General features: G+C 58.3%; 1 protein-coding gene across 1 annotated transcript in view; it reads right to left on the bottom strand.

The window, feature by feature from the left end:
* Positions 1 to 8,136, bottom strand: part of LTBP2 (latent transforming growth factor beta binding protein 2) — a 76,004-nt gene extending 67,868 nt beyond the window's left edge. The window contains exons 1-2 of the mRNA XM_049826000.1: positions 7,965 to 8,136; positions 5,682 to 6,483 (exon numbers count right to left, since the gene is read on the bottom strand). Coding sequence (XP_049681957.1) covers positions 5,682 to 6,483; positions 7,965 to 8,136 — 974 coding nt within the window. The remainder of the gene's footprint in view (positions 1 to 5,681; positions 6,484 to 7,964) is intronic.
* Positions 8,137 to 12,262: the final 4,126 nt, after the last annotated feature.

The following is a 12,262-nucleotide window of genomic DNA, read 5'->3' as shown; positions in this document are numbered from 1 at the left end:
TCTACTTAAAGCCTTCAGTTGACATTTGCATGGCTTAAACACCATGTGGTTTTCACTGCCTTACAAAGAATTCAGAATTAATCCCAGGACATTTAAGGAGCATGGCATGTTTACAGCATGGACAGTGTTTGAGAGAGTGGCAGCCCCCAGCTGCGTTTGTCCTGCTGCACGTGCCATCGCCAACACTTTGTGCAAAGACATGGCTCAGGCGTGAGCCACCTGCAGGGCACATCCAGTCCTGGGCCTCTCCATCCAGCCCTGCTTCTGGAGAAAAAAAACAAGTGGCAGGGTCCCTCCAGGTCTGGTGTCACTGTCCCGGGGGTGGCTGCTGGGGAGCTACCTGTACACACTGAGCAGCCCCTGATCACCCCCACATAGCACAGGAGACAGGGGCCTCCAAGGCAGCAGGCAGAGCTGCCCGGCAAGGGGAACTGCTGGGTGCCGTGATGCACCAAGCCCCCGGCAGACCTAACAATGATGTGAGCCAAAGCCACGCTCATAACTCTGAAGCACTCGGCAGCCACGCAAGGTTGAGCACCCAGGCTGCCTCCTGCTTACCCACTCCTTGAAACTGGCAGCACAGCAGCAGGGAGAGGGGAGCAGGACTCTCACCCTCAGCCTGGGCAGCCTGGGGTGCAGAGAGACCAGAGGATGGGTGGGCGCGTGGAGGGGTCAGCAGGTCTCCCAGGTGGAAAGAAGCTCAACACAGCCCTAGATCAGAGCAGAACAGAAGACATGTCCTCACACAGGTCTCCCAAGCTGAAGTCCCACTGAATACTCACATCAGGTCATGCTGCATGGGGATGCCCTATTCCCAGCCCTGCCACTGATGCTAAAACAAGCCTTGGGCAAACCATCCGTCTTTTCTATCTCTGTGTCCCTACCAGTAGAATAAGTTAATTAACGTATTTACCTTCCCAAGAGCCAGGTCAGCTAGCACACGTCTTTCCTAGGAAATCAAACATTGCTGGGGATGTTCCCAGATGCTGGGACTTGATTGCCTGTAACACTGGACTGCTACAGGGCTCATGGGCCACTTAGCACCTTCCAAAATAGCTCCCAGCCCAGCTCAGACCAGAGCAGACAGAGACCATTTCCGATAGCCAGTTTCCCCTTTTTGGAGAGAAACCAGGTTGAATAGCTCAGACAGCTGAATAGCCACAGTGCCAGTTCAAGCCCTAAGGCGTAACTCACTAGTGCAGATGTGGGCCTTCAGGTTTACCTTTCTGGCAATATGCAGGGTGAGACACTGGAACCACATCTCAGCCCCTGCCTGAAGTGCCAGGTACGCCCTGAGGTCTCCAAACAGCACAAGCAGCAGTAACCAACTGCAAACCAAGCTTGCTCCTCCCTCCACAGCTAGCATGCACCATCCGTGCCCAGGTATAGTTCCCGGCACGTTGCAAGAGCTTGGTGCACAGGAGGTGTCAGGTGCTACTCACTGGCCTGCTCTTTTTCTGGGACAGACATCTCCCTGACACCCCTCACAGAGCTGAAGCCTGTGCCATGAAGCCTCCCTACATCCAGAAGTACAGTTCATGGCCCTGACTGAATGCACCAGCACAACCTGTAACTTGGGCAAAGGATCCGCAGCAAGCCAGTCCTTCATCACCTGCTTTGCTGCAGCGGCCAGAGGCCACCGTCAGGATCAGGCCCCCGCTGTGCAAAGTGATACCCAGGATGAGAAAAGCCTGCAAGACCTTGCAGTGTTATCTGAAACCAGAGGCAATGAACTGTAACAAAGCACTAGGGTGAAGGAAAACAGTAGTAAGATCATGACTTCACATAGTTTCAGCATGTGCACAGCCTCAGTGATGATCACATACTGTTTCTGAAGCATTCAGTAGAACCATTTTTTTCACCGTTTATTTTAACAGCAATCTATGCATCATCTTTCAACTTCATGCAGCACTCTGTGCTGCCAGATATGCTGACTCCATTCAGGTCATTTAACAGCATCCTCACAGAAGGCCAGGGGGACCATTAGATCATCAGGTCTGCCTTTCTACTGCAGGACAGTGAACTTCATCCAACTGCATATGAAATATTTGCAGTCAGACCCAATGAAGAACACTAGCAAAAGGCTGCTGGCATCGATGAACCACTGAAAATCCTCTGCCAAGTCCACATCAGCATTAACTGCCTCTGCTCCAGAGCAGTCCTATACACACACTGTAGTGAGAACCGATACCCCACAAAGCCTGGGTAAAGCAGGACTATATAGCCACAGATGGTGCCTACAACAGCAATTGCACAAGAACTGGGGTGCAGAATGCACAAAAAGAAAGTGGGAGGGAGAAGGAGAGAGTGTGGCACGCCCAGCCTGTTACCTGGGGCGCCTCACATGCCCCTGAAAATTGTCCAGGTGGGTACCAGAAGTAGAGGTACTTCCCCAGACTACTCTCCCGTTACCCACCTTCTTCTAATTTTGTGTACATCACCTGAGGATCATCACCGGGAGCCATCATCCCAGCCACAGGGCAGAAGAACGATGGCTGTCACATCCTGGGAGACACAGAGGTGGAGGGTGATGCCTACAGTGTCCTCCCAGCAGGACTGGCCAGCCCAAATTAGAGATGCATCCAGCACATGAGTACAGCCATACCTGGCATGGGTCAGGTCTTGGGAGCTCCCTACCCCACGACACTTGGGAGGAAAATCTTTCCAGTTGGTGGGGCTGGGGAAACAGGCAGGTTAAACAGCACAGCAAAGCAGAGATGCTTTGGGGCTGAATTGTTTTCCTCACTCAGTGTTAGAAGACAGTAATTTTCTGCGGTATTTGCTGTGGTGTCAAAAGTCACCTCACAATGAGCCTCCAGGAGAAAATACTAAACCCCTGGTCTCGCAAGACTTGTGGTTGGACGCACTCGTGGAAGGGTGTAAGCAGGTCCCACCTGCAACAAGGTCAGACGGTGAGCAGGGTAGCAGACACAACCCAGGAAAGAAACTTAATTTGGGGTATGCCACTATCAAACAAAGTGAGAAAATAATGATCCAGAAAACAATAAAGTGCTAATAAGCGTGTTTTTCAATCACAGGACTGTGCGAGGCCCCTGGAGGTACCAGCAGAGAACTCTGGGGAATCAGGAAAGGCAACCCACGCAGCGGTTGAGATTTTAAGCCAAAGTAACTGTATAAATAAGTAGCACTGGGGTTTAGTGCAGCCTGCAAAGCTACCTGAGTAAGGGAAAATGAAGGTTGTCATACTACAGAGAAGTAGGAGTGAAGGGTAAATAGAAGAACAGAAAATATCCCACCTGGCAAGAAAATGAAACATCATGAAATGAAGTTTTTTAGGGGCCCTGAGTTTCCTGGATGGAAACGTGTCTGGTGCAGCAAGGGGCGTAAGAAGATGGATGAGGTGGAAGGACAGAGTCTCACCAAACGGCTGGAGGCAGCAGCAGCTAGCTTTCCATGAGGAGTAACGCCTGTGGTTACTCACGAACAATTATTTCAGCTAGGCTTTTTCATAAGCTCCAAAGACAGTAGGTCATAGAGAAGTTTAAAAAGTGCCAATTTGGACTCCAGAAGAGATGGAAAGCTACTGATGACAAGCCATTATATGCACTTGCCAGAGTCCAAGTCCTTGGGGATCAGAGCAAGCCCCATATCCCCAGCCCTCATCTTCCAGGGCAGAGCAGAGACAGAGAGCCCAGCACAGCCTGCGTGGGGAACACCGCACCAAGGCACAGCTCTTCCTTCCTCTACACTTGGAGGCAACGGCACTCTCTAATACCGCAGGAAGCCAAATCTAGCTGATAACAGGTCCACAGTGTGTAAGCGCTGGACCAACCACCCCCATTTACACCCATGATTAAGGGACGAAAGAAAGCGACTTGCAAAGAGGTTCAGCGCTCTTCTGAGCACAGTGTGAACCTTGGGGCTGCCCGCCTGCTCCTGGTAGCAGTGTGGCCCGGCTGTTGTCATCAGAGGCAGCTGCAGCCTGAAGCCCTGGTGGAGACTATTCAGGGTAGTCATTGAAAAGAAACGGGCTACATCTCAGATGACTCAAATCCGATTGAATCGCCACATGATTCCAAAGCAATGCTGACAACGTGCTGACTGCAGAAAGGGTAAAATCCTTCTGAGCCCCAAAAAGCCCAAACCTGACTGAGCAGGACTGGATCTTATCAAGACTCTCGCTCTAGGTGGCTGACAAACCCAGGCTAATGGACTGGGTAAGCCAAAACCTTCTCAGGACCTACCTGTCATTGATTAGCTGTTAGTGCTGAATACTTCACGTATCAAACATGATGGAAGAAGAGCAAGTTTAGTGCTTCTGTGGATTTGTTGAAGGAAAGCACACGGAGCGCTTGACTCTGCCTTGAAATTTTGCAAGTAGGTGAGTATGGGAGAGAGAAACCTCAGAGGCTGGGCTGCCTTTTGTACTCTAGTGAAGCTCCCCACCCGGCGTTAGCAGGAGGCACTTCTGCCCGTGTCAGAGGGCAGCAAGCCCAGAGCCTGCCCTCAGCATCGCCCCTGGCAGGGCTCCCACGGAGAGCGGGCACGCGCTGCCAGACGGGTGGGTCAAACTGCCGGCCCGATGGCTTCGGCAGCCCTTCCCGGCTGGCGGAGGGGCTCGTCACGAGGGGCATCAGCCACGGGGGAACAGAACGGGAAGCGCGGAGGAGGGGGCCCGGGACCGAAGGGTACCTCAGCGCTGCGCCAGACGTGCGGCTCGCAGGCTCCCCTCGCAGCGGAGCGCAGCGGAGCAGCTGGTCTCGCCGTGCGAGCTCCCCTCCACCTCCACGGGGCTGCAGCCGGAGACCGGAGCTGCAAGCGGCCCTGCCGGGCAAGCGGTAGGAAGCCTCCCCCGGCGGAGCCAGCCGAAGCCACGGGAAGCTGCCGCGCGGAGCGCTTACAAGGGGCCCGTTATGGGAGGACGGAGCCAAGAGGCCAGGTACCCGCAGCAAGAGCGCCAGCACCCAGGCTCCGTCCCGCAGAGCCGGGCGAGACCCTCCGGCCTCTCCCGCTACCCACGTTCCGTGGCCGCACCGCTCTCCCCCCCCCGCCCCGTCCGGTGGCAGCCCCCCACCCCGCACAGCTTTCCGGGACGGCCCAAGGCAGCCCCCCCCCCCCCCCGCCCGCCGCGCCGCGCCCCGCAAGCTGCCCGACCCGCCGGAGCCCCGATGTGTCAGCAGAAGGGCACCGCATCCAGCACGCGCGATAAACCACACGTCCCCGCGCGGCAGGCAGCCGGCCGCACGGCGTCCCGCCCGCCTCACACTCGCGCACACGTGCGTGCAGACGGGTGGGTGGGTACGCACGCACGCACGCCGGGGGGTCGCGTGGGCGAGAGCAGCGCCATCACCCGCCCGCACGCGCGAGCACCCAGCGCGCTCCTGCTCTGCTCCGGGGCCAGAGACAGCCCGGGGGGGGGGGGGGGGGACGACGGACGGGACACGGCCCAGCCTCCCCCGCCCCCCGCACATCACCCCCCCCCGTGACCGCCCCGGCACAGGCAGCGGCGGGCGTCCCGCAGGGCACGGGGCAGCGCCCGCGAGGAAGGACGGAGGGGGGGGGAATGCACGCACCGGGGTGCGGCGCGGGGGATGGAGGACGGGAGCCGGCCCCTCCGCCTGGGGCTCCCCGGCGCCGGGACCACCGGGGCTGACGCGCGACGCACCCCCGGCAGGGTCGTTCCCCCCCCCCCCCCCCCCGCCCCCGGCCGCGGCACTTACCCCGCCATCCGCCCTCTGCCGCTCGGCTCCTTCGCCCGGGGCGCGACCCGGGCTTTCTGCCCGCTGCCCTGCCGCTGGCGGGAGGGGTCCAGCCTGTTCCTCCGCCCCGGGCCGGGAGCGAGCCCGGCGTCGCCCGCCTGGCCCCGGGGCGCGGGCAGCCCGCGGTCGGGACGCTGCCTCCGGCCGTCGCCGCCGCTCGGGCTCCCCGCGGCGGCCGCGGAGCCGCGGTCCACGTGGAGGGCGGCGGGGAGGGGCCGTGCCGGCGGGGGGGGTCCGGGCGCCGGGGACAGGCTGTGCGCCGTGCCCGCCGCCCCCAGGGCAGCCCCCCGGCCCCGCGGCCGCGCCGCCCCGCCGCTCCCCGGCTCCAGCCTGGCCGCGGAGTCCGGCCGAGCGTCGGCGAAGCCCAGGAGGACGGCGAAGGTGAGCGGGAGGAGGCTGGCGGCGGCGCCGCGCATGGTGTCAGCCGGTGGCGGGGGGGTGACGGGCGGCGCGGAGCGCTCAGCGCCCGGCTGGCATCCTCCGGCGGGCGCGGGGCAGCGGGGACCGCCGGCTCTCCGCCGTCCGCTCACCGCCCCATCCCGCTCCGGGGCTCCGCCGGGACCTGCCGCCCACCGGGGCCGGGGGCGCAGAGAGCGAGGCGGAGGCAGGGGGCGCGGGCTGCCGAGCGGCCCCCACGGGAGGAGGAAGAGGAGGAGGAGGAGGAGGAGGAGGAGGAAGGCGGCCGGCCCCGCTCGCCGGCGAGCTCCCGCGCTCCGCAGGCAGCTCCGAGCACCTTCGCGCCTGCCTCTGGCACTGGCAGCGTCTGGAGGGGATGGAGGGTTTTATTTTTGGAAACCTCCCCCTTTTGTGTCTTTTTGATGCTGACATCCCCCCTCTCCAGAGGACACGGCTCGGCCCCCCTCCTTAGGAGAGGAGACATTCCAGCAACACCCACTTTGGCAAAGGGAAACAAACTACAACAGAGAAGCCTTAACCCCTGCCTGGCCGGGGAGACCCGTCCGCCGCCTGTCCGGCAGCCGGCGTGCAGCCCCCGGAGCCCTCCCTGCCGCCCGTCCCGCAGCGAGCCGCCGGCTCCCGCCGCAGCTGGAAGCGCTCGGGGAAGGTGGAGCAGCCCCGGGTGTGGGGTGCACGGAGCAGGAGACACGGATGCCGGAGGAATACACCGCCGCCCCCCAGCATCTGGGGACTCCTGGAGCTGCATCAGCACCGCTAGCCCTCTTGCTGCTCTTGATCGCATCTCACAGGAGACGGGCATAGCAATGGGAAGAGCCTTATTTGCCATCCCACCCTGGCTACAGAGCTCTCAGATCCCCTCAAATCCAATTCAGGGCTTTATATTCTTCCTTGTATAGGTCCAGGCTAGAAAAGTAACCACCTAAAAGCTCCAGGTCCTTCACCTAAGAGAGATCTTTCAGGAGACGCCAGCTTAGAGTAGGTGTCCGTCCCTCCCCATGTCTGTCTGTGCATGGGCACCTGGAGGTCGAGGGATGGCTTGAAATGACTACTTTACAGGCTCTGAGAAAGACTGAGGGAAGGGCGGGGGGGGAGGGGGGCAAGGAATGACGACGACAACAACACACAGAAATCCCATTTCAGCCATGCACATCAGCTTGGCCTTGTCCTCTGCCACATCTCTGCTGCTCTCTGCTGCCCTTGGCCATCTCGAGCAGGGAGCGAATCCTCCCAGATGAGTTCAGGCTCTGTCCCAGCCCAGCAATATGGTGTATTTGGGGTGGGCTCATTCTGGCCCACAGCAGGATCTGTGACCTTGGTGGGTGGCTAGAGACCTCTCACTGCATCTCTGCACACAAGGAGGCAGAGGAGGACAGTGCAGGCGCTCACAGGAAGGAGATGCTCCCTGGCGTGTGTCCCTGCAGTGGGTCCTGTAGCCAGTAACACTTATCAAGCCGTTTTCATCATGCCAAGTTCAGGCAGATGAAAGGTTCACCCCACTTGACGACCCGACCCTGAGCGCTGCATCTGGATGCCTGCGGGAGAACACGAGGAGCTCTGCATGCACACAGAGTGATCCTTTGGCTGTACCCTCACGTCTTCCAGCAGCCCGCAGGGTAGGGACTCCTTCAGCCAGATGCTGCAGCTCAGCCACTGGGTTTAAAAGGCAAATTGTAGTATCAGCCCATGAATTCATCTAATTTCTTTTGTCCCTGGAGAGCGCTGGCTCTCCCACCGCTGGTCCCCCAGCCCCTTACAGCTCCCTGTCCCACCGATGCTCCTCTCCCCGCAGCCTCTCCCACTACAGGTGCCGCCGCCCCTGGCCCTCACCAAGCCATCTGCTTCCCGAAAGCTTCACAGCGCAGGGGTCCAGCTCCCCCAGTGCCTCCTCTCTGGCTTCCAATGGCTGCGCTCCTAAAGCTTCTCCCATTTGAAACCAGTGGCTCCAGCTCCCTTCTTTGCATTGCCCCTCGACTTTTAGGCCCTCTTGGACCACAGCCATCCTCTCCTTGGCACGGGAGTACTACTGCCTGCCCTCCAGGGTCCAAAGGAGACCGGAAAGGAGCAGAAGCACAGGGAATGAATCCCCCAAAAGGATGCTGGGTCGGGAGCAGAGCAGGACCCCAGCACATCCCCTCCGGCTGGGGTCCTGCAAGCGAGGGAGAGGGAAGGAGGTAACTTGGCGGGTGAGCAAGTGCGACGGGGCTGAGGGGGTTCGGGCTTTGACCTTAGCCCTGGCAGCGGGCTTACAGGGCAGTGGCATCAGAGGAAATACCAGTGGGTGCTCTAGCACTTCCTGGGATGCCATCAGTTTGCTTGCCCGCTCGCCCTGCTGGAGCAGAGCCACCACTTGGGCAGGAGCTTGCATGACCCTGGATGCCACGAGCAGTGCCCGATAACAGCTATGGCTCATTTCTTTGTTCTGAGGAAGAGGAATGTCCTTTCTATCCTCACCTAATTACTTTCTTATGCAGCAGTGGAAAGAATGCTTGTGCCTAAACCTGACACGAGAAAATTATCAACGCCATAAACAAAGCAGCAGAGAGCCCAGGCAGTGCTCAAAGCTACAGCAGGCAACCCTGGAGCAGGATCGCTCAGGGCACAAGTGGATTCCTCTTCCCTGGAGCTGGTGGGTCACCACAGGGAAGAAGGAGACTCACGGGATCCCCAGGGGACCGCACCTCCAAAGGAGCCTGCACTTCGGGCCCTGACAGTGGTGGGACTGCAGGAGCCTGTGCCTCCCTAACGGGGCCAGGGAATGAGATGTGCAAACCCAACAAAGCTGTCAACGGCCCTCTAGTACCTCTTGCAGTCACCCCTGGCTGCGGTGGAGCCCAGCCCAGGGAGCTGGCATCCCTTCTCAAATGAGTTTCGCTCTGTGTTTACAGTAACCCCCCTGGAGCTGGACACCGAGCTCCTTCCAGCCTCCCACGTGCAAACAGCCCTTTGCTTTTGCAGGGACGTGCAGGCACCGTTTGATCCCACTTAGGCGCTGCAGCAGAGCAGAGGCCAGCCGAGGGCAGCCTGGCACAAGGGGCTGCAGACACAGGCTCAGGTGCCTGGGGAGGGGAGCAACTGCATCCCTGGTGCAGGTGGGCGATGCGCAGGTGCTCAGGCACGGGCTCGCTGCCTCCCAGCCCTGTGGCTCATTTCGTATTTGGCTATCCCTGAAAACAAACCCATCAGAAAAGGGGAAGCGCGGGGTGCATGGGGACTCATAACGCAGGTTGGGCTTCAGAGTGCAGCTCAGTGGGGGCTCAGCAGGCAAACATGAAATACCTCATTTCTCAGGAACTCGCACAGGCAGAGCGCAGACAGTCGGGCTGCTTGCTGCCGAGATCAAACCCGCGCCTGGGAAGAGAGAGCAGCAGCAGAGAGAGGATGGGGCAGCAAGCCGGCAAGCAGAGTTCGACAGCCTGGCCCCCATCAGCAGGGAGCACAGGGCTCTCTGGAGGGGGTGAGCTGCAGGTGGGCAGCTCAAAGTACTCTTTGCTGCCTCCACTTCCCCTTAATTCACCACGTGAACTTCTAGGCAGCAGTGATGGCATCAGAGGAGAGGTCGAGGGCAGACACAGCTGCAGCACCTCTCCAAGTCCACGCTTTCCAGGGCTAGGGTGCCAAGGTGAATGAGGCGGACCTGGAAACCAGCACAGAATGCAAGGGGCTCATCAGACCCTGCAGAGAAGAGGAGCAAGGGAGGACTGTGCTGTTGGCATGGTCCTTCTCGCCTGCCACTGCTACAGCAGGGAAGGAGGGGTGCTTGGGCACCTGAGGGTTGAAGCCACAGGGCCAGAGGCAGAGGGGTCAGGGTGGGCTGTGCCTGGAGACATGAGCATGAGTCGCATCTCCTTGAGCCCTCTCAAAGGATAGGGAGAAGGAGCTCTTCAGGAGTGCGCTGATGTGGATCCCTCTGCGCCAGGACCCCTCACACTCTCATTGCCTTACCCGTTGGGTCCACACCAGCTCTACATGACCCCCTTGGAGGAGTAGCACCTGGGAGCCATGCTTCCAGGGCCAGTTGGCCCCCAGATGTGGCTCCTGGCACTGTATCCCTTAGATTAATTAGCCCCTTTTCTTCCTCTTCAGAACGGTTCACAACCCCACATGTGCTTCTTCCTCCACTGTGAGCAGACCCCTAACGCGCTGCAGATGGGACACATTCCACGGATTCAGGAGCTGCCTGCAGCTCCCACAGAGGAAGAAAGAGAGCTCCCCCCGCTCAGGCCTGAAGGGCAGGGGAAGTTTGGCCAGGCCCACGGGCTTAAAAATCAGGGTGTGGAGCCAGCCTTTTAGAGGTACAAGTCACAGATTCTCTGAAAAGAGCCATCTTATACTAGGAGGGAGGACATGGCAGCCCTGGGGAGCTGGATGGAGAAATAACTTAGAGGCAGCAGTGCAGAGAGACCTCTGGAGCAGACGTCTGTAACCATGGGCATCAGAGAGGCAGGAAAAGCAGCTTCTGAATTTGTGAACACAGCCAGCAAATCCTCCATGGACAGCATTCCCACCCCTCGCCTTTGCCATAAGATACACACAGCTCATCACACTCATGCTTACAGCACCCAGGGAAGGAGACTTTCCCACTGGACAGATGAGCCATTCCAGCCAGACACACAGCCTGGCCCTCCAGCTACCTCCACCCACTCTTGGTGCATCCCTCAGAGCCTTGGGGTACATCTCAGCCTCTCCCTGCGAGGAGGCTGCCAGCAGCCGAGAGCCGTGTAAGCGACAGTTTGTTGTCAGAAAAGAGAAGAGAAACTGTCCAGCAGCTCCTAGTCGAAAGCCAAGGTTTGCTGGTTTTATTGTTCCTTCTGCTTTCATTTAACCAGGACCATCTCTGAGATGGAGGAGGGAGGCACAGACCAGCCAAGTGGGTGTCCCACAACTGGACTCCTTGGTCGTGCTGTTGTCTAAACATATGTCCGTGCATTACCAAGGGCTGAGACCACACGCTGGAAAAGAGGTTACAACAGGAGACAAAAATATGCTGCTAGGAAGAAGAAACCTGGAGAGCAGGACCAGATGGCAGAACCCAAGGGATGGGAGTGCAGAGTGAGGCAGAGAGGAGGTTGCTGTGGGCTACTGCTGCAGAAAGGCTCTGGTGGGGCTGGTTGCAGAGCACAGCTGGTTCCTTATTTATCCATCACACTATTTCAAGCCCCTTCAGCAACTCTTCAGGAGAAAAAAACCCTCAGCTAGAATGTGACTCATGCAGAGCTACAGCAGCTCAGGGGAACCTGTCCATTTATAATTAATGAAGACCTGTTTGCAATGATACGACTGCAATCTCCCCTCTCCCCAGGAGGCTGGTCTGGCCTCTCTGCTTCTTTGATACCTGTGGCTGGAACCGCATGTGGCGGGGAGAGGGGCCTGGAAACCAGGAAAGCCTGAGCATCCCCGAGGAGCATGGAGGCTGCCCTGACCAGGAAACCCATTCCATTGTGCATTCCCTGCAGGAGCAAGCCTGCTCAGGACATCAGCCTGATGGGGGGCTTCAACCAGAGCAGTCATTAGTCAGCTGTCCTCACGAAGGGAGGAAAGGAAAGAGGGAAGCAGAACCTCTTGCTATTTTTAAGGGCTGTGACCCACAAAGAGGGAATGCTCCCCCCATGGTCAGGGCACTGTTGAGAGGAGTGTGGAAAGGGCCCTGATAGTGTAATTTCCATAACCTTCTTTTCCCCTTTTCACTGGGGTCATAATGCCAGGAGGCTTTTCCTGAGGTGGTCATCAAACATCAGCTTGTCACAGACTGGAAGGGAACGGGGAAATGTTGAGGGAAACAGCTTGAGGATACCCAGGGAGTGTGGGGTCCTCTCCTCAGTGGAAAGTCACCCTTTCTGGTATCTGGTACCACTTTGCAGGCAGTGCTTCCCAAGGAGCCCAAAACCTGGAGAAAAGATAGAGAGATCCAAGCAAGATGACACAACAGCAAAGACAGAAGAAACCAGGCAATCCCCACACTGTGCTGAAGAAGCTTTTTCTGAGAAATTCCTCCCACACAGATTTTCTCTCAAAAGCACCACATTGCCTTTGCATTACCTTAAACAAACAGACCAGAAGAAACAAACCTGAATCAAACTCTGAGTTCTACTGAGCATTTGGGATTAAAGTAATTTCATTCCTGCTTC

This window comes from Accipiter gentilis, chromosome 22, assembly GCF_929443795.1.
Source record: "Accipiter gentilis chromosome 22, bAccGen1.1, whole genome shotgun sequence".
Taxonomy (NCBI): Eukaryota; Metazoa; Chordata; class Aves; order Accipitriformes; family Accipitridae; genus Astur; species Astur gentilis.
Note: the sequence above shows the minus strand (reverse complement) of the source record. Positions and strands in the feature narration are given on the sequence as shown.